Raw genomic sequence first — 22,165 nt, 5'->3', positions numbered from 1 at the left:
CAAAATACAGGGGTGCCATGGCTCTCATAGTCATTAAAAAAATGGGCTGTGCCTATAAAGCAGACTTTATCCTTGTTCTGGAGACTGAATGATTTGAAAATTAAATGAGATTTCATGCTGCTGGAAAGTGTATGAGTTTTTTATCAGATAATTCAGTTCTGTGCGTGCTTTAGGGATGAGGCTACATGGATTCTTTGACATCTACTAAAGTTTTCTTCAGCTCCCTGGATGGGGAGCCATAAGTGTCAATCCTTTCCTGTTAATTTAGTTCAGAGGCTGGAAATACTCGGGCTGCCTTAGATCCTATCATTACAGCTGTTGTTTCAGCTGCCATCCATACCCTCGTGTTATCTCTGCTCAGGCAGCATTGGGAAGAGACTCTGACTCAGTGAAATGGGAAAATGATGTGTGCTTTCGAAACTTGCTTCATCCCCACATGGATGAAAAATTGCTGCTCTCTGCAGATAGCCGGGCGTTTCTCTTTTCTTCTTCTTTGATTTTTGTGGTTGTTCCCCTTGGGTGGGAGCCAGCAAACTCAGCTAGAGCTTCTGGAGCATCCTCAGCTTGCACCAGCAAATGCTTTCGTCTGTAAGCGCTCCTGACTGCTGATTGTTGGTGGTTTCCCAGGGGTCAGTTTATTTTTTTCCCCAATTCTCCTGGTAGAGGTTGGTCCCGATGCTGTTGGTGCCCATGACACTGCCCTGCTGCCACCCGTGTCCTCGCAGAGCCCCTTCCCACCCTGCTCAGCCCCCAGCAGGAGCGAGGACAGGAGCCGAGCGCTTTTTCCCTCATCTCTGCTGGATTTCAGCTCTTTGTTATAATTGTTTTTTTGCTGATGTTAGGAAACGACCGGCTTTTCCCCCATGGACGTCTGTCAGCATTAGAGATAGTGTTACCAGCATCAGAAACCCAGGTTCAGCAGAACTGTGCGGGAGCCATACAGAGACAGCCTTTTTCTTTCTCTTTTTTTATTTCCTCCCTCCCCCTGGTACCTTCTCAAGTACTAATGGGGAGATAAGTTTCAAACTTGGTTTAGATTAACTAGAAATAGAGGGCTTTAAATCTCAAGTACTTACAAGGTGTGACCAAGTGGAAATGCAGCTTTTGTTCAGCTTAAGCTCCTTCGAAACCTGGGCAGAGGGATGAGCCAGTTCATGTTTTTCTTGCATTTTCTGGGATAATATTCATCCAGAAAATCTCAAGCTGAGAGAGATAAGGAGTTCAGGCAAGAATATCTGTGGTGCCTCCTGAGAGCGGTAAAGAGAGCCCAGCCCCAGGGCCTGGGGAAGGAGAGCATGGTCTGCAGGTCTTGTTTATGGTCCTGGGCAGGGATAGTTCATGGCAGATCCCTTCAGGGTGGGTTGATGAAGTTCTCCATCATGCTCGGGGCTCATCCCTTCATCTGCAGCCTGAGCTCCAGCCGGGCAGGAGGCAGAGGTGCTTGGGGACATGGCCCTGTACGGGCAGTCGGGGCCAGGGAACTCGGTTGTTGGCCATGGTTGCTCAACATGGATGTGGTGGAGAGGAAGGTCTTGCACTAGAAGGTGCCACGTCCATGGGACTCAGCTCCTTCCTTCTGCAGGCGTGGGGTGGGAAGGGACATTTGTTAATCAGAATGGGGAAGAACGGGTGGAAGGTGAGGAGATTAGCGGTGCTGGTGGAAGGGGAGTCCCTCCTGTGCAGGCAGCTCTGATTTCTCCGAAATGAAAGCTGCTTTCCTCCCTTTCTTACAGCACTACTTGCCGTGGCATGAAATATTCAGCCTCCATTCAGCCCGTAACAAAATCCTCCTTTGCCATGCGGTGATGGGATGAAACCGGACTTGTTCACTTGTCATTTCCTTTTAATAAATGCCTATAAATCCTGAACTTCCCAGCAGTCCTCCTCCAGCCCACCGAGCAGCGAGCGTGCTGCCCTTTCTGTGTCTCCAGCCCCAGGAGGAGCAGAGCAAAAACTGCTGCAATCCTGCTACTTTCTGAATTGTTTTCTTTAACCAATTTGGCAAAGGATGAGTAGAGAAAGCCTATCGGTCTATCGGGCTCCGATTAAGCATGGCTCAGGTTCGTGCTGCTGGACCCAGGACAAAAGCTAAAGCCCAATGCCTTTTAAGGAGCCCCAAAGACAACGAATGTCATGGCTGAAAATATGCATGGGTTGAGTTTCTATTTATAAAGTAGCAAGCGGCCCTGGCGCTAAGAGGAGCTGTATTTACCGAAGGGAACCAAAATGGTTTTTCGGATGGCCGTGGCTCAGCAGGTGCACCGAGGCAGGGGGAATAATGTGGGTGTGATGAGGGCAGGGCATGGAGAAGGCTCGTTGGTTGACTGAGGACACAGCTATGAGCTATAAATGATGGGGAATCAGGCGTGGGAGAGGCCAAAAAAAGGGCACCTCATTTTGTTAATTAATCGCTGCTTCCGTTCATCAGAATTTCTTGCATTTTGCCCCAGGACTCACGGTCTGGCTCCTGTTTCAAGGCAGACCTGGTGCATGTCTGCACCCATGCAGAAGGTGGAGAGGATCTTAATGGAGTGGTGTCAGGTTGAAAATCATGTCTTTGTGTGACCCGTTTGATTTTTTTCTTATGTGTATATATAAAAAAATCTGCAAATGATGAGTCAGTAAAATGTTGTTGGTGTTTCCTGTGAAATAGCTGAGGTCGGTATTTTCTTTCTGTGTTATTTTTCCTTAGTTGCCATGGTAATGATTTCAGAAGGGTTTTATTCTGCAGCCGTTTGAATGGGTTAGAAGTTTTCATGGTCTTCTGGATCTGCTCGCAGAAGCAGAGCCCTCGGGATCAGGAGAGATCTGCCTCCTGGCCGGTCACCCCATCCCTCCCTCCATGCTGTGGCAAGACAGAGTGGTTTTTTCTATTTTATTTTATTGTTAGCAAGATAGAGAGGAAAGACCCTGGGGTGCTTCTGCTCTTTTGTGCTGACATCCCCAGGGGCAGAGGCTGGGCAAGACCAGGCTTGGCCGCGGTCTGGAGCTCGCTGCCTGGGCAAGGGGGAGATGGGAAGGGATGGATCTGCGCCAGACATGCCCGTGGCGCTGGGTGCAGGTCTGATGATGATGATGAAGAGCCTGTGCCATGCCTGTGCCTTATATGGGTCATGGCTGGAGGAAGGGAGGAGTAGGAGCCGTGTAAGCTCTGTGCACCATCTGCCAGGGCACTTGGTTGCGCTTCATCACACGGCAGGGCTTGTCTTTCAGGAATTGGGGAACGCAGCCCCTGGGGCTTGCGCTTCTAATGACCCCAGTCCTGTCCTCACCTATTCCCCACTTGTTGCCTGCAGCTATGCTTGCTCAGCAGACACCTTTGAGCCCTGTACACAAGGAGTAGCGTGTGCCACCATCTCACGCCCAGATGGAAATGGAGCAAGTCCCTTCTGCTATCAGAAACCTCACTCGTGAGCTTCTACTCAGTTTAAAAAAAAGAAAAGAAAACAAAAAAAGAAAGAAATACAATACAGCCTATTTCTGACTGCTGAAAAAGGACAAAGCGATGGTCCAGCTCTGAGATACCCCTCGAGGCAACATTTAGTACCTGGGGACATCTTCCCTTGCCTCCTCCTCTCCCCCTGGCAGCGCCCTGCTTGGTGCCAGCCCTGCCCGAAACCTCCAGGCAGGGTGCAGAGAGCATCCCCTCCTCGCCGCCACGGTTTGCACCCTGCCAGGCTGGGTTACGTCTGGGCAGGCGCCCGTGGCTCGCCTCCTCCCTGCCGCCTTCGTTTGCTGCGTGGTGTTTATGAGAGATGCTGTGCTGTCTGCTCCTATTTTATGTGCTGCCAGAGCTTGTCAATGTGCTCTTTGGTACATCAACAAATCGACACTACACAAACAGAGAGCTAACAGGGAATGATTTATCCAGGACACCGTGTCTGTATGTCCAGCAAGGCGAGGTGTCCTGGAAACAAAATTCAGTGTTTACCAAAGACTCATCGGAAGAGCTGGTGTTTCGTGCCACAGCTGAATCGCACTTGTATCTCGCTCTTTCTGGGTGTTGCTTGCTTAATCATAGGATGCTTTCCTTTTAATTAGTCACTGCTGCTACTGATGAGAGAATTAGCAGGCTCCTCTTTTAATGGAGAAGCTGAGGCTGTGGCAGATGTGTTGTAGTTGGGGTGGTGGGTAGGAGGTTTTGTATTGCAGAGAAGCCCCAGGCTCTGCACCTCAGGCTCTGCTTCTCCACGAAATGCCCTTTTCAGGGGAGTCCTGGAGCAGTTTGTTTTCTAAGTGTGTCCTTTAGTCACAGGAAAGATGCTGCCTCCCCTGGCTGCTGTGTTGTGGCCCTTGGAGGGGAAAGCTGCTTTTTACTGGCTCTTTTCCTCTACACCCGGCGAGGACCCGTGGAGCTGGTTGTGTGCCAGAGAGTCACTGACTCTCCCAGGTACCTTATGTCTAGAGCTGGTCAATATTGTTTTGATTAGACAGTTATTGTCAGAAAATGGCAGTTTATCAAACTTGAAGCTATTTGTGGGAGGGGAGCGGTTTCAGTGAACTGGCTTAAAAAGAAAAAATGAAATACATTGTCTGAGATGTTTGAAATGTCAATTTGAACAGTTGGGGAACAAAAAGTTCTGTGTTCTTGAAGCTGACTTTTATTTATGTCTTTTAATTTTAGTTGATTTACAGTACAGAGCAAATGGATAAGGGAATAGGGACTGAAATGGAGGGGAGAGCTTTCAAAATTTTGCGCACAAAGTGTTCCAGTTTGCCAATTCTGAAACTCTGCATTCCTGTTTGGGATGGGATGACAATTTCAATTCCCGTGGGACAGAAAAGCCACTTTCCTGCTGTATTGTAATGATGTCTAAGGAAAGATGTCTCGGATGTGTTTGTGATTTCTCTAGAGCAGAAGCATCTTATAAACAGTCTTATTATCTATACCCATCTATGGCTGTATGGAAATCCCATAGCTGGTGTTCTCAGAAGTGTTTGAATCCCCACTGTCTGGCTGTGATCCCCTTGGGCAGGATCACGATCTCAGCCTCCCTCTATTTTTATAAATAAATCCCGGCGGTGCTGATGGCAGGGGTCCAGGCAGGTGCCCCATGGACTGGCTGCAGCCACGTGTCCCTTGAAAGGGACGCAGAGCTCTTGCAGGGGGCTCACGAGCTGCTCTGGGACACCCCCCCCACCAAGCAGGAGCGAGGGGCTTGAGGGAGAGAGGGCTGCAAAAATCCTCCGAGTAATTCGCGTTGCCCGGTCTCAACTGTTTAGGAATGTGTTATTTCCCAAAGCGAAATAACTCCTTGATTTCAGCTGGGTCTTGTGTGCTTCCAGCAGATGCTCTCCTCGCCCTCCCCTGGCAGAGCTCCAGGCTGCCCTGGAGACCCCCCTCTTCTCCTGGCGGGGTGAAAGGGAAGTTTTCTTTTCCTCTTTCAATCCATTTTGGCCATTAATCTTAGGGGTTTGGATATTAATTTTCACCTCTGGTTCAGGAGATCTCACTCTTCATTTTTATTATGGGCACCTAATGTCTCAGATATTAAAAACCTTTTTTTGCAAGGGAAGTGGAAGAGAGTGTGTGGAGGCGGAGTGGGGGGCCAGGCAGCTTTTGTGGGATGAAGCAGGGGGAGGTGGATGGATCCGGTGTTGCTGCGGGTGCTGAGCATCACCCTGCTGCACGGGCTGCCCCATAGCCCTCCCACACAGGTCCCTGGGGTATTTGGGGCTCTCGTGAGCTGGGTGGGATGTTTCATGGGCTTGGGGGGTCACAGCCTTTCCAGCGGGTGCTGGGGGTCCTGGAAAAGTTGCAGTGTAAGCACTGCTCCCCACATGACCCAGCTGTGCCCTGCCAGCGCCTCCCACCCGGATTTACACATCCCAATAACATCTTCAAGCAGAAGGTGCGCGCGAAGTGCAAAGTTTCATTAATCCACGCTATTAACACGACATCCCTGCTGGGGCTGGTTGGATTTTCCATGTCAGCCCCCGCGGGGAAGGGATGCCGCGGCTGCGGGAGATGCTGGGCGCTGCTCACGCATCAAGGGACTTAACTGGGTTGCGCCTGTGGGGCCGGTTAGATTTGGCAGTGTGGTCACAGAGGGGGAACAGAGGGTGGAAATCTTAGTGGTGCTGATGGATGAGAAGGAAAGCTTCCAGGAACACATTTCGTTTCCAGCAGTATTGCTGCGGTAATGATAACAGCACAGCCTGCCTTGGCGCTGGGGCACTCATGAATGAGTTGGCATTTTTTTTCTGACTAATGTAGACTTTCAGATATTTGAAAGTGTCCTGAGGTGCAGCTTGACATATAAGTTCTCAGCCTATTTATTACTTTGTGTCTGAGTGTTCCCATAAGTATATGATTTTAAACCAGGTCTGCGTTTAATATCAGGAGCTGGAGCATTTGTATTTTAGCTCTAGATCAGCGAGGAGGTGATTTGGACTGTATGTCCGGTGTGTTTGGCAAACTCTAGCCAAGGGATCTGTTCCTCAGTGAGGATGTCTGAGGTATAGCAAGTGTTCAACACCTCCTTTTTTTTTTCTTTTTTAATTACTTTTTCTTTTCAGTGCTGCTGTTTCCCCCTTTGCTATCCTGTGACCATTGCTGTGTCATCACAAGGTCCCACTGGCATCAGTGCAAGTCCCCAGGGATTACACTACCATGCTGAGATAACATCAGACCAGTTTGGGTCCCCATCTACCATTGCGCTGGGTTGGAGGAACCTGAACTGCAAGGGCTTGGCCAGCTGTGCCTGGAGACTTCAACCCTGAGAAAGAAAGAGTTGAATGCCCGCATGGATTATCTGTTTATTTGCCAGCATATATCTGCAAAGCCTTGGGTCGCTGTAGTTTTTTGGGGCTCTGAAATGCAGTTGATCAAGCGTTGACCCTGCCCCTGAGCCATCCCCTCTCCTGGCTCCCATGGTGTTGGGTTGGAGTTGGGTCACTTCATGTCAAACCCTACAGCTTGTGCCGCAGCATGTGCGGTGGCACGGCAGCTCCTGGACTGTTGTAGGAAGATTTTGGCCAACCATGAAGGTGTTTCATGTAAGCGATGGGAGTAGTCAACAGCGTACGTTGCACATTGGCTTCTGCTTGTCGTGTAGCTGCCGTGAACTTGCACATCTGGCCATAACACACCACAGTGTTCAGGCATCGAAAGCCGTGGGTGGTTACATGTGCAGATTTAGAAAAATATCTGAGTTAAGTGCCAAACTACCCCTAAGAGGAATCCAGCACCCGGTGTGCGTAAGGTGTTTAGTGAACTGTGCCAGCCCACTGCCCTATGGGGCACCCTGGCGTTGTCGACGCGACCCCATGGCCATCTGCCAGCAGGACACCGGCTCCTGATTTTAATGAAGCTTTTAAGTAGAAACACGCAGTTGCGGCCGTGTATTGGGGTTAAATGGGGAGAAGGGGTCTGGTACTGCAGATTCTGCTCCTGTCTTTGCCACTGACTGATCCTAAACAGACTACGCCACCGGTTTTTGTCTTCTGCCATATGTTTTCCAACAATGCACGCCCACCCGTCGGGAAAAGCGCAGCACTGGGTGTCTGCAGGCATTGTTGGGAATCCTCTGTGAAATATGCTAGAAAAACATGAAAGGTATTAATTCAGGTCCAAGATTACTGGAAATCTGTTTGTTAAGGCTTTTTCATACCTCTATTTTTAGATTGCCAGTCTGGAATGCCAGGATCGGGCCCTTCCTCAGTAGCAGTATTTGGGGCCTCCTGATAATAAGGGGTTTTGAGCCATTCCAGTTATATCACCCCAAATCTTTGCTTTTGAAAAATCTTAGCTTAAATCTTTTGATGAGATACTAAATAAAAAGACAGGCCCTAAAAGGATATTTGTCTGAGAAAACAGTCCGACTTTCCCTTCTGCATAAGGTGACTTGGTTTGGAGGATGTGAAAGCGTTAAGACTCGGTACACGCCACTTCTACGTAAACCTCCAGAGGTGGTACTAAAGCTGCGATTAACGTGAAGTCCATGTCTGGATTTACCTGCTCAATTTACAACAGATATATAAACCTTAAATGCTCTGATAGTATTTTTCTTCTCTCTCCTGGGCTTTGAGTGAGCTATTGCTGTTTTCTCACTACACCAGTAGCATCGGTATTCCTACACCTGCAGTATTGGGGTTTGTTGTATTTCCAGGTGTAATTTTGGATACGGAGCTGTACTGCTTACTGTCTCCCTTTCTTCTTCCTCTTTCCCCAGCCGGAGGAGCTTACCAATGCCCTGGAGATCAGCAACATAGTCTTCACAAGCCTCTTTGCCCTGGAGATGCTGTTGAAAGTCCTTGTTTACGGTCCTTTTGGCTACATTAAGAATCCATACAACATCTTTGATGGGATCATCGTGGTGATTAGGTACAAACCTAGAGCTTTCTTTATGTGTGTTTCCCCTCATTTGGCTGTTTAATTAAACAGAAAGTAATGGAGAGCGGGCATAAATACCTTCCTGTGACACTTTATGCTTCTCTGCTGTAAATTAATGCACTTAGACACGATTGCTAATACATATCTTGGGGTTATTTTATGGTCATTTTAGAGAGAGGCCCAAGCAGAAAGCTATCAGTCCTGATGTCCTGGGAAACTCTAGGATCCAAATGGTACAAACAGTGCCCGATTAAGTAGCTCTGCTTTTTTGGCATGTGCAAAGGCTATAATTGCCCCTGCAGCTGCAGCCACTGATTTGCAGGCATGTTTTTGACACTCTAGTGGGGCTCTGCTCTTTGCAAGCCTGGATGGAGTCCAGCTCGCTGGGGGCATTGGCAACGCGTCTCTGCCCGCTTTCCATCCCTCTTCTCTCTGAATTTCACCCTCCCTTTGCTTCCTGTCCTCCACGCCTTTGCGTTGGGCTTTGTCTTCTCATCCTGCAATGATCTCTTCTTCTCCCTCAGCGTGTGGGAGATAGTGGGCCAGCAAGGCGGGGGGCTCTCAGTCCTGCGGACCTTTCGGCTCATGCGAGTTTTGAAGCTGGTCCGCTTCATGCCAGCCCTCCAGCGCCAGCTTGTAGTCCTCATGAAGACCATGGACAATGTGGCCACGTTCTGCATGTTGCTGATGCTCTTCATCTTCATCTTCAGGTGAGCGCTTCCCATTGCCCGTTCTGAGGTTGCTCTGGGTTTTTAGACGGGATCCCATGGCGAGGTGAGGAGATGTAAGAGTCCATACTGGGATGTGGCCGAGCTGAATGGTCCCAGGAACAGCATCGCTGGCCAGCGCTGGCAGTGGCTTGCTGCCCTGACTAAATTCCCTTAACTCTCGCCAAACGAGACATCTGTCTTTGCAAGATGATTTACAAGGAGAATCTTTCAGCTGGATGATTCCTTGATATCACCCCAAGACAGCGGTCCCATTACTTGCGGACTAGCAGAAAGCCTGGTGCTAAAAATATTGCCAAGGAGAGGGCGATGTTCCTAAAATAAAGTCAGCCGTGGTGGTGCTTGTGTTCTTGCACGGCCTCTTCTTCTGAGAAGTGGAAATGTTAGAAATAGGCTTGGTATAGACCTGAATTTTTGGATCTTGGTCTAGATTTTGAGAAAAGCCTGTCTCCTTGTAACAGCCAACTCTGATGTTCTAGCAATCCAGGCACTGGGAAGGCTGAAGAAAGCCAGTGTCTTCTGTGGAATAACGTCCCTTCTCCCAGTGAGATGTTTCACTCCAAACCCATCATTTGCAGACATGATGCTCACTAGAGCTCTAAATAATTTAAATGTTCAGGTTACTGGCCGAGAGCAGGGAAAACCGAATTATTCTTTTAGTATCAATCTAAAATGAAAGGTATTCTGTTTTCTTGTCAAAATTGAAAAAGCTGTTTCGGGTCCCCTGATATGTCTCATTCAGGCATTTCACAGAAGCCCTTTTTGTCTTCCTAATTCAATTTAAGCATATTTTGCTGAAAATGTGTCATTGCAAAACAGAAAGTCAAAACATTTTGTTTAGGAAATGTTGAAACACAATGTTTTGACTTAAAAAAACCCCAAAGCACCAAAGCAGAAGAAAAATAAGGAGCGGGCATACTTTTTGGTTGAAACTTTTTGACAGATTTGACCCAAATTCACAACTGGTTTGCATGATCTTGAGGCATGTTTTTCAGTGAACGAATGCTGCATCTTTTTTAAAAAACAAAATAGAATAAAAAGAATTGCCCAGGTGAAATCAGGAGACAGTTAGCCCTGCTGTATGGTTACTGGTTTGTACTGTGGTCCCCTTGTTGAGCCCCTGCTCTCCCTCCCATGCAGCATCCTGGGGATGCACCTCTTTGGCTGTAAATTTGCCTCGGAGCGAGATGGTGACACGCTGCCCGACAGGAAGAACTTCGACTCCTTGCTCTGGGCCATTGTCACCGTTTTCCAGGTACAAAATGGAAAATGCCACAACTCATGTGCGTTTGGGGCCTGCGAGGGCTGGGGTTGTTTTCCAAAGCTTCTGACAGAGCTCAGTGATGCTCCTTGCCGTGGAAGGGAGAGGACCCCAAACCACAGGTGCAGGAACACAGGGGTTTTCAGACCGTTTTCCAGAATAAATCAGAAAGCTAATGAGGAGGGGCTGCCAAGGCAGGAGGCTCTTGGATTTGCAGAGTATGGGCTGGGTGGGTGAAAGTGTGTGCAGAGGGTGGAGATGGAGAGGAGGAGATCAGGACCATTTGCAGTGATATTTTGACAAAGAACACAATCTGGTTTAAGCCCATAATTAATGTGTGTAGTTTTTTGTTCTAGCAGCTCTGAGCTCTGTAACTGTGGGATCTACGAAGGACTTTTAGCTCTTCTGGCCGACCGAAGGAAAGGTCCGATCCATGCGACATTGCACTCCCTTACAGATGAACACATCCTTGGTGCGGGTGGGAGTTGGGGCAGGGTCCTTACCGGTAGCGTGTGAGCCACGGTCGCTTTGGTCCTGTCTCTCTCGCTCAGAAGATGGCTTTGGCCAGATTTATCCTCCTGTGGTTATAGCTATGGTGGATACCCCAAAAGTGGGATGCTTATTTGGCCCATCCAGAGCACAGGTACCCAGCCAGGCTTGGGCAAAACAGCACACAATTCTCCGGTAACTCCATTTTCCTGATACTCTTCCTCTGCAGATTTTGACCCAGGAAGACTGGAACAAGGTCCTCTACAACGGCATGGCATCAACCTCCTCCTGGGCTGCTCTCTACTTCATCGCTCTCATGACGTTTGGGAATTATGTTCTCTTTAACCTGCTGGTGGCCATCCTGGTAGAGGGTTTCCAGACGGAGGTAATGTCCTCATGCTCATGCCTTTGTTTTCTTCTAAAGTTTCAGGGCCTCCAGATCCTGGAAATTGATTTCTGAGATGGTCAGAAATACGTTTACAAGAGTGGTACATGAAAAAAGTGCGGGAAAATACTAGGTTTTCTTTAATTTTTTTTTTCTTTCTTCTTTTTCTTAGCCACAGTGCAATTTAATACAGCAAGCCCTCTAAATGAAGGGCTTAAATGAAAAGCATTGTTAGCATTAATGCAGGAGTGGGAATTCAGCAGTGAGTCAGGCACTGCGGATGGGATCGCTGCTATGACAATGTCTTTGAAACAGTTCTCACCGTGTTTGTCAGCCAGATTAAAAACCCCTCCTGAAAACTTGTGCAGGCTGGTAAGAGATTAGTGACACGATTATCTTTTTTGATGGTATGCGTTCACGGAGCTCTTCCTGCAATGCTCTGCACATTTTAAAGTACATGATTTCTGGTTTCTGCCATCTGCTTCCTCGGGCTGGGAACTCCCATGAGACACCCTGTATTGCTGGAGGCTTTCATGGAAGGGCAGGGGGGCACTTAGGTTTGAACTCAACTTTTTTTTTTCATCCTACTGCCTTCCCAACTGTCCAACTCAGAGCGAGCATGTCACCTTGTCCCCAGAATGGGGGACCTGCGATGCCCACCTGCTCTCTGCAAAAATTGTCCGACTGTCCGAGAACATCAGTAAGGGGAGGGGACCTTTACACCATGCCCAGGGGGTTGGAGAGAGAAATGTAACCTAAAACTGCTCACTGGGATCTGCTTGTATAGGCTGTGCTTTTACACACTATCTCTGATTTTTATAAGTGTTCTGGGGTGACTAAGTATTATTTAAGATTTGTTGCTTGTGTATCATAATATCCTACCAGACTATGGAGAGCTATGCACAGAACTGGTTTTATTATCATTATTTTTGGAGCACAGTTTAGAGTTAAATTAATGGAGTTGTACCAGGAGATAGCACAAAGAAATATTTTTTATTTTTTTGTATCATGCCTCTCCATGTTGGTGCTTTTCTTTTTTAATTGTTATTGTTGTAGCTGTTTCTGTCTGTAAATCCCCCCTGCCATTCAGCCGACGGGAAGGTTACTGCCAGGTTCTCCCGAATAGTACAATGTTCCCTTGCCCAAGCAAGAAGAGGTAAAAAGCTCCTTGTCTGCTTGTGATGACGGCTTCGAAACCAAACCTTTGTCTGTTCAGTCTAGCAAATTGATTCTCTGAAGGTTGCCGAAGTGGGAGATCACCTGCTGCACCCGCTTCTTAGAGAAAAGGATGCAGCCTTTAAATGCAGCAGCCGCTTTTCCAATCCCTGGTCCTCAAGGGAGGCTGACACCTCTGGTCCTTGGCTCAGCCTGGTTTTTCATGCTAGAGCATCCCCGTGCTCACCCGCCGGCACGCTCCCCCGCACCCAGCCGCTGTGCACCTCTTTCCCTGGGCAGCATTTATCCTGCGCTCGCTTTGCGGCCAGCTGGTACTATGGTGTAACTCCCTGTAAATTCGTGCCCTGGCTTAATGCACTGCAATTTTCTTCCAATAACCACGTCCTTCAGGGTAAGTCTTCCCTGGAGTCAGGGGAACTGCCCGCAGCACCTCCAGATTTGCTTTCGGCTGGTTTTTGCAGCAGGGCTGCCCCATCCTGTCTTCTCCTCTGCCAGGGCAGCACCAGGCAGGTCCAAGCCAGCTCCAGGATTTCCATATAAGCTGCAAATGTGCTTTAAGTGCAGTGTAAATCAGGGAGCAACTTCTGATTCAGGAAAGCACTGACACAGCCTGAAGCCAGTGATGCTCGTGCCGGTGTTGAGAGGCGAGTGCAGGGACCAGGATCCAGCGCAGGCTCCAAAGATCAAACCCTCTCTGGCCAATTCTGCCCAACCACGGCAATTTCAGTGAACTCGCACCAGATTTCTATAACTTGTGACTCTGATTACAGTGCTATTTTATATCTCAGGCTTTGATGATGGCATTTTAATAATAATCTTCTTTCCACGTCATTGTTATTCTGAGTTCTCCACATTCTTCCAACAAATTGCAATGGGATCAAGAGATCCTTCGGCTCAACCCAAGTTTCCCTCAGCAGACGTGGAGCAAATGTCTGCTGGAGGTCAGGAGCCAGGTCTGGCCTTGCCGGTTTCTGTTTATTCAGCTTTGCTGGTGTGTAGCTTTGCAAACAGATCTCATTCTGGCTTTTGCTAGCCAGCACACAAAGGATCTTCTCCTAAGCAAAATTAATAGAGAGATCATCTCTCACTGTAAACAAACCCCAGTGTCTCCCTCCTGTGATTGCACATGACCCTTCTTCTGAGTTGTTTTTTTGGGTTTGGTTTTTGGTGTTGGGTTTTTTTTTTTTCCATTCTCCTTCAGATTTCTGGGCTGAAACACAATCCTGGGGCTGCCGCCTTTATCTCCCTGGTCCTTGAGTGCCTTTCCTCAATCTGCAAGCACCTCGTTAATTTTAGTGCATGGCTTTGCAGCCCCAGTTGCTAGGCAGCAGATGTATATAAGCAGTGGAGAAACAAAAAGGACCTGTTCCAAACTTTAAATATGGAGCAATATATTTTGCAGGGTTGAGTTTCTTTTTTCTTTTTTTTTTTCCTTCTTTCTTTTTATTTGGTAACCTGCTTTTCTCTTGCAAGAGGTGCACGCAGGACTTTATGCAACGTGGTTATTTTTGACTGCGCGTTCTCTGATTTAACTCGAGCCTGGCATTGGTGCGGGGAAGGTGAGCAGGGGACTCCGTTTGATCGAGCTGCTAATTTGAAATTGCTGCCTGACCTCTCAGGTTCCTGCCCTGGGGACTTCTCTCTGAAGCAACCAATGACTCCTTTTTGTCAGGCATAAAGTTCCTCTCCTGAGGGACTTCCTAATAATGTTATATCTCCAAAGTGTATTCTTCCATTGGTAATCCTCCCGGTTTCGTGTCCCCTTGTCCCTGGCTGTCCTCACTGGCGGGTTTGTTCCTTCCCCTCCTTTGTACCCCCCTCCCTCCCTGGCACCCCAGGTCCTCCAGCCCCTCCATCCTTTCCTCTGCAGGACATTACGTGCTCTCTGGAAGTAGCATCCTTGGAGAAATAAGGACTTGGACTTCTTCTGGGCTTTAACCAGAGAGAACAGTCCCTTCTCCCACAGTAGGGATTTTGGATGGTGTTTTTCTTCCATCCTTTACCTTGTGCATTCCTATCGGTTTCAGTGGCATTTTCCTTGTGAAGGAAAAGTGTTTCCATGTTTTCTCTTCTGATGGCTTTTCCATGTCTCTCTGTTGCAACCAAAGACTTTAAATTAAGTGTCCGTTACATCGCTAGCAAGGCACCATTGTCCAAACATCCAGATCCCAGAGCTGATCGGTCTTAAACTCTTCATCCCAGCCTAGAGTGGGATGAGTTTTGCATCCCATGTAGCAACTGGAGGAAAGATCATCCACCCTGTAGGCAAGAACTTAAGCCAGTGGGACAACCTGTGCCCTCCTGCCACAGCGCGTAACCTCCCACAGCTCCGCGGGACAGGACCAGGCACTGCCACGCTGCCGAGATGTGCCGAGGAGCGTTGGGAGAGCCACCCCTGAGGAAGGGGAAACCCGATGAGGTGAAAAATGACATGTGCTTTCCAAGTGGGTAGGGAAAGACTGACTTCTGGTGCTGTGAAGAGATGCTGTGTCCCCCTGCCGTGTTTGGGAACCCGGCTGATTTAAACCGGTATCTCCACTAACGGGGGTGAGGAGGGATCTGAACTCGCGGCAGATTCTGGTGGCTTTCCTGAAATGAGGTATTGCACCTGGCCGTAAGAGGACTGATACTGTGTTAATCAAACATTCATTAAAGGACTCCTCTGCTGCTTAATGAAGGCGTAATAAATAAAGATCCTATTATGCAGCTGCAAAAAAAAAAGATATATAATAATGTTTTCAATAATTAGCTGGTGTTTCATTAGCACAATTATCACTGAGGAGCTGAAGCAAGCTCTGTTCAAAACACTTAATTTAAAGGTAAGACTGGTCCCTTCGAAGGGCTTCTCTCCATCTGAGATCTTCCACCCCTTCCCTGCACCGAGTGGAGTGGGTGCCCCAGCCCGGCTCTCCATCGCGGCTGCACGCTGCCCTTCTCCCCCTCCCCTCTCCTTCCCTGCCTTGTGTGTTTTTTGATTCCCCATTCAGTCCTGCTGTTGAAACTGTGAAAATTGAACCCCCCTTCCCCTTCCTCCCCCCTCCTTCCCCCCCCGTTTCTCCTTCAGGAGATCTCCAAGCGAGAAGACGCGAGTGGGCAGTTAAGCTGTATTCAGCTGCCTGTCGACTCGTCGGGGGTACGTACACAGCACATCCCACCGCCCACCGTGGTTGTCTCTCTCGTGGTGCCTGGTCACACGCCGTGGTGCTGTTCTCATTGTAGTAGCTGTTGTTCTTTTGGGGTTTTCTTTGGGTGTTTTGGGGGTGTTTTTGGTTTTTTTTCTTTCCTTTTTGTTGTCCTCATTGTCGAGTCAGCCTTGATTTTAAGTCCCTTCCTTCTCTGGGGCAGCCAGGTAAATTAAGGTGGGTGCTTCAGGGCAGCTGATGTGGCTCCAGCCCTGGCTCTTGCCCGACCTCTTTCTGGATGCCTGCCATCGGGAAGACTCCCCACGGGGCTGTCGCATCCCGGGGATCTCCCTAGGGCCGCGGACGGCGATGCTGATTGCTGAGCATGCCCGCCGAGCGCTCCCTCCACCACGCAGGCGCAGGAGGGTGCCCGGGAGCGAAGGGACCTGGAATCAAGCCTGTTTGTGGACACGTGTGTGGGAAGCCCCGTGCTCGGCAGGACGGGGTAGGACGGCGTCTGTGGCGTGTCCCAGAAAGGTTGGCCAGGATGCTGGGACTGTTGGCGCAATGCTGCGTTGCAGAGCTGCTCAGGGTGCGAAATGGTCCCGTTCAGGTCTGAGGAAGCCGTGGATCTCCAGAGCGCAGCACGTCCCAAACCTTACTCTTCTGCCAACCTCATCTTTCTCTTTACTGCTCCCTTTCCTTTCTGTCCTTTCCGAGAAGTCTGGCTTTTCCCTTGGCACAAAAGCCTTTTCCCATCGTATCCCAGTGTGTCAGTCCTCTTCGGTACAGGCTGCTTTAGCCGTTGTACCGTATGGTCCATCCTGACATACCCTCGTTTCCCAAAGGATTTTAACTCCCTGTTCTCTCATAACCCCTTTTCTATCCAGAAAGGCAAACTGGGAGTGCAAGAACAGGTAACGGGCAGCAGCCCCGGCTGTGAGATGCTTGCCTGCACCGTACTGAGTCTGGCACGTGGTGTTTCGGAGGGGATGCTTTCTGCCCTCCAGACGTGGGGTTTGGTGCTGGGGAAGCGGGTGGGAGGTCCCCACATAGCTCTGCTTTTCCGTCTTGGCACGCATCTCGTTGTGCACCCTAAAACTTTCCTTTGGGCTGTTAAAGAGCACTCCAGGAATACAAATCACAAAAAATTCTCCCTGTTATTTATTCCTTTTTAATAACCCTTTAGGGAGAATGAGTAATTCCTGGCAGGCCCACCGATGGGCTGAGCCGGGAGCCTTTGCTGGGAGCGTACCTGGAGCCAGCTGGAGCCCCTGTTCGTACGGAGACACAGTTTTGACTCCAGCGAAGTTCAGGCCAGCCTGACTTTACTGCTCCCCTTTGCAAGGTGCATTCCTGACCTTCCCAGTCTGCGTCCTGCAGGATGAGCTTTCCTGAATAGCACAGAAGTCCTGGATCCTCAGGAGGGGAAGTTTTGAGCCAACACTTCACATCACACTCTCCTATGCCTTAAAAACATGTGTCTGAGAGTGTCCAGTCTGCCTGGAAAAAATCCCCTTAACTGTTTAGTGACCCTATAGGGGAGTATTAGGGCTCATCCCTCTGGGGTTTTGCCGAACAAAGAGGCGCAGGGCGCTGGACCTTGTGTCGGATGCTATCTCCTCCTCCAGTCCCATGTTGGGGCCCCTCTGGGTTTTTACAACTAACACGTACCCGAGCACCAAACCTCTGCAGCGCTGGCCAGGGCTCCCAGGGGCACAGCGTAGTCTTGGTGGGTTTACTGGGGCTCCTGGTCTCTCCCAGCTGAAGTGAGGGTCTGCTTGGCTTCTTTCATCCCAGCATCCTCCCTCCCTTCCCACCTCACCTCCCTCCCGACGAACATCACGACAGGGCTTGGTGCCCTTTGCCAGAGCAGTGGTTTCAGCCACCAATCGTCCTCTTTTGGATGAGTATTGTTCTGGCGAGCACCATTGCCTGTCGGGTTATCCTGACTATACCACACCCTAAGCGCCTTTCTGCAGTGCCAATGGACAGAATCAGTGGGGCGCGCAGGGACGTCCCTAAGCAGGTCCGTGCCACAAGACCAAGCGAGAGCCCGGGCACCACGCTGCGAGCAATGGTAAACCTCTTCTCTCTCCTCCCGAGGGTGGGCCCGTGTCAAAGAGGGCAGCTCTCGCTCAACCCGCGGCGTTCGAAATGATACAGTGGAATTTAAATCCCCCAAATGATACAGCGTAAATCACCGAAACTTCTCTTTCTGTTGTGTGTTGCAGCTGGGAAGGGAATGGCCAGCTTATCAGGTTCTGCCACCTGGATCCTCTCTGTGCTGGTGGGGCATCCACCGACATATGCCCGTTAGCTGCGTTGGAAAGTGGGGTCCCTTGAGCCCCTTCTGAATCCTGGATTGCTTCATTGAAGCATCACTAGAAAGAGCCACACACGGGGAGTTTTAAGCCATAGTGTCTAAATTGAGAGATGAGTAGGGTCAATTTTTGTCCCAAAATTGCTCATCAGATATCTGTCCTTCCCTAATTTGCCCAGTGTGCAATTCCAGCAGCAAAAATTAAGCAATAGGGTTTTTTTCTGATCCCTTTCTGGGACCGTGTTTGGAACCAGAGGCAGTCTGTCTTCCTGGTAGGAGGTTAATTAGTCTGTGGTATAAATACGTGCATGCGTCATTTTGTGAAAGGTGATGTTGCATCGTGGTACGAAATTCAGTGGATCTGTAGGTGTGGTGTTGGAGACGGGAATCCATTTTTTTCAGAGGGGTGTCCGTGCACCATGGCCCTTCGCCCTCCTTGCTGACGCCTTCTCTTTTGCTCCAGGGGGATGCTTCCAAGTCTGATTCCGAGGGGGATCTCTTTCCCCGCAGCCTAGAAGAGGAGGGAGGACTTAAGAAGAACCTGTCAAATCCAGCCTGTGAGTAACAACCCTGGGAGGACAGGCCTTTCCGCAGAAACCTTGCTTTTGCTGTGAAAACAATGTGTCCCGAAGGGAGGAGCCCTCCTAGAGAGAACAGAGTAGTCCAAGCTGTGACAGGCTCAACCAAAGCCAGCAGGCGTGCAGCGTGGGCTGGGATCATGGGATGCAGACGGAGACAGACATGATGGCGTTTGAGCCGTAATCTCCCCACCGAGACAGACGTCTGGGCTTTCGGGGTGTCTGTGCAGGGGCACGGGTGGAGAAGCTGCAGGGAAGGAGGGTGGAGGGAGCCCAGCATGGGCAAGGAGGTTCTCAAGGTTCGAGCTGGCAGGTGTTGGTTGGAGGCTTGAGGGGCAGCAGACGATGATCTGTATCTGCTTTCCTCTCTCATTGGTACCTGATGCTGCTGGCACCGGATCCCATTCCTGATTTACATCCCCTTGCCCCCCTGCTAGGCTGAAGGACAGGCTCCCAGCTCTCCAGAATGGCTTTTTGGCCCCCATCCTCCCGATGCTTGGAGGAGAGCCACCTCTGTGCAGCTGCTTTGCCTCCCCAAGAGCAGGTCGTAGATATGCCCCTTGAGGTGTGACATCTAAAACCCACTCGTGTCTTCCAGTGATGGCCCTGAGCGACCACCCGGAGCTGAAGAAGAGCTTGACCCCGCCGCTCATCATACACACCGCTGCCACGCCGATGCCCATGCCCAAGAGCGCCACGTTCGGAGACGCAGCGCAGGGCTATGAGTCCCGCCGGGCCAGCGGCGTCTCCGTGGACCCCGCCGCCTACGAGCTCAAGTCCCCGGTACTCACGTCACCTCCTCCTGCGGATGCTCAGCGCTTGTCCGTTGGGCTCGCGGGCTTGTCCGTCCATCCATCCGCCCCAGCTGGCGCAGCAGCAGTCCGGCGCGGGGTGGGTGGCACCGGGCTGATGCTCTCCCTGTCCTTCCCGCAGCCCAGCGCCCGCAGCTCCCCGCACAGCCCCTGGCGCGCCAGCAGCAGCTGGAACAGCCGCCGCTCCAGCTGGAACAGCATCGGCCGAGCCCCCAGCCTCAAGCGACGGGGGCAAAGCGGCGAGCGCAGATCCCTCCTCTCCGGGGAGGGGAAGGAGAGCTCCGAGGAAGGGGAGAGCTCGGATGAGGAGCGCTCCAGCCGGGCCGGCAGCTTCAATGGCTCTTTGCCTCATCGCATGGAATCGCTGGAAACAAAAGGCTCCTTCGACCTCCAGGATACCCTGCAGGTGCCTTCCCTGTACCGAACCAGCAGCATGCACAGCAGCCGAACCTCCACCTCTGAGCACCAGGACTGCAACGGGAAGACCTCTCCGGGTCTGCTGCTGCACCAGCTCCACCTGGATGACCCCCGACAGGACTGTGATGACTGCGATGATGAAGGCAACATGGTAAGGAAATGCCAAGCGCTCATTTTGGCTTTTTTCCTTGTCAAAGCGGTGCTCGTACCTGCCTCAGGGCTGCGCGAGTGGGTGTGAAGCAATGGCCTGTTGCAGGGACTAGGTCTCAACATCACCACCAGCCCAGACTGAGAGTCACCCAGAAGAGCACCAGAAGGTGTCTGGGCTGTGGGTGCCATCAGAAATGGGGTTGGCATCTATTTTATTAAGTATTTCAATGCATTATCAGATCATTCATGATGGAGAGATCAGGGCAAAACCCCCCAGGTTCCAAAAAGGTGCAGAGTGAAGTCTATCTCTTGGAAAGATACACTGTTCTGATTTTATTTTCTCCCTTTTTTTTTTTTTTAAAAAAAAAAAAACAAGTAACTTTCCCCGCTCTTCAACCATTATTCAGCTTTCTGCTCCCCCCACGCAGCATCAGACAATTTCTATTGACATCAACAGGCAACGAAAGGGCAGAGTTTTGCCCCCCCATTCCCATGGCGGTGTTAGTCCCATAGAGACAGTGGCAATTTCAAAGGCTTTGCATTAATTTCTGTATGAAGAGGCGTTAAGCAAATAAGCATCTCTCTTTCACGGGCCCGAAAAGTGCCATTTAGGAAATATCAGCTAAAAGGGCTGTAAGCACAGGGAAGGGAAGAGGGTCCCTGGCTCTTTTTCCACATGGATGTTTGTATCTTAAGGGAATAAAAGGAATTTGGCTGCTTTTCCAAGGTTTTCTGCATGGTTGGCAGAGAAGGGGTTGAGTTGGGCAGCAGGATGCCACCGTCCCAGCTGTCGTGTATGTGTCGGGATATCCCTGGGACAGGTTTTGGGTGTTTTCTGCTCTTCCCAGGGTACCTCTTTGTTTCACTTTACCTTGTTCTCAGGCTTAAAAATGTGATGGTCTGATGTGTCACCCCCAGGAGGTAACTCTGTTTCTGTTGGTGAAACGGATGGGGTTTGGGTAGAGCCACGTGATGGTAACTGGGGTGGTACTGAGAACAGGAAAGCTGCAGCTTGTGGACATGATTTTACTGTATTTCACTGAGTTTGTTGAATGAAAATGGAATTTGGAGCATGTGAAGGGATGCGAAAGGCAGTGGTGACTCCAGAGAAGGAACAGGAGGAGAAAGAGAGTTAGTGCTGGCAGAATGGAGTCGCTCAGCCGTGAATTGCCTTTAAAAAAAGCCATTATCCCATTACATCTCCAGCATGGATCCTCAGCCTGGGATTTTTACTGATTGTCTTAACCTGGTTTTTAACCTCCATAAAATAAATTGAATTTTTACGAAAAGGAGGAGTAATTATTTTTGGAAAAAGCACTACTAAAAGTGATCAATGCTCTTTATTGCTAGCTAGGGATTTTTTTTTCATGCTCCAACATCTGCTGCTTTTTCCAGCTTACCTGGTCCAAACATCCTGCAGGTCCCTTCCTTCCCCTGCATGAGATCAGAAGCCAGCAGCCTCCCTTGCTCTGGACATCGTGTGATGGGATGCGTCCCTCCTCTCCCATCCCACCCAGCCCTGCAACCCCAGCCAGTGCTGACGATAGGCTGTTGAATAAGATGCATGTTTTTAATCTTTATTATGACAGCTGCTTTTAGCATAAACCAAACATCATCTTCTGTGTGCCGAGGTCTGGCCACGGAGGGTTAGACCAAAGGTCCCTCAATTCTCTCCCATGGAGTGGTCAGAAGCAAATGCCTAGGGAAAGAATAGGCAAAATAGGGTAAATAAATTGTGTCCCAGCCCATGGTATAGCCACAACTGGGACATCTGCAGCTGGTCGGTGCCTTTCCCCATGCTCTGAAATATGTCTTCACTGCAAATCACTAAACCAGATGGATTGGAAATATTGCTTAGATTAGCGAAATGAGCCCCCAGGTTGTGGAGCATCCCTTTTATGATTCCCTCCTGACATTTGGGGTGATGCTTTGCCCCTAAATTAGCCTTGACAAAGTCAAAAAAAAAGTAATTCTTTTTTAAGTGGAAAAAATAAAATTCAAAACTCCCCCACCAACAAAAGAAGAAAAGAACTCAACTGTTATTCAGATCAAAGTAATCCTAAATATGCCCTTCTGCAACAAAGCTTCACATCTCTCCTTGCTGGCTGGTTTTGATTGCCTCTGTGCAGAAATAAAAGGGAGTGCAAAGACTTCGTTTGGATCTCCCAGGCTCCCATTATATTAGTGCCGCTCCGCTGCCTTCAATGAGATTATTCTGAATTTACATCCCTCCGAGGGGGCAGAATCAGGCCCCTGAGAGCTCTTCTCCCTAGAAGTATAAAATCAGGGGACTGAAATCTGTTCTTCATTGTATGAATGCAGGCAAGGAGAAACTTCACGGAGAGAGCGATCTGCTGCCTGGTTGGGTTCGTGTGGCTGTGACCACGAT

The 22,165-nt window shown here is 49.7% G+C and overlaps 1 protein-coding gene across 1 annotated transcript in view; it reads left to right on the top strand.

Moving 5' to 3' along the window:
• Window positions 1-22,165, top strand: part of CACNA1G (calcium voltage-gated channel subunit alpha1 G) — a 152,183-nt gene that overhangs the window by 74,028 nt on the left and 55,990 nt on the right. The window contains exons 11-17 of the mRNA XM_075044450.1: window positions 8,175-8,326; window positions 8,860-9,045; window positions 10,204-10,318; window positions 11,043-11,198; window positions 18,283-18,376; window positions 18,996-19,180; window positions 19,331-19,777. Of these exons, the coding sequence (XP_074900551.1) occupies window positions 8,175-8,326; window positions 8,860-9,045; window positions 10,204-10,318; window positions 11,043-11,198; window positions 18,283-18,376; window positions 18,996-19,180; window positions 19,331-19,777 (1,335 nt within the window). The remainder of the gene's footprint in view (window positions 1-8,174; window positions 8,327-8,859; window positions 9,046-10,203; window positions 10,319-11,042; window positions 11,199-18,282; window positions 18,377-18,995; window positions 19,181-19,330; window positions 19,778-22,165) is intronic.

Source organism: Buteo buteo, chromosome 13 (assembly GCF_964188355.1).
Source record: "Buteo buteo chromosome 13, bButBut1.hap1.1, whole genome shotgun sequence".
Taxonomy (NCBI): Eukaryota; Metazoa; Chordata; class Aves; order Accipitriformes; family Accipitridae; genus Buteo; species Buteo buteo.
This window is presented reverse-complemented; position numbering and strand designations above follow the sequence as displayed.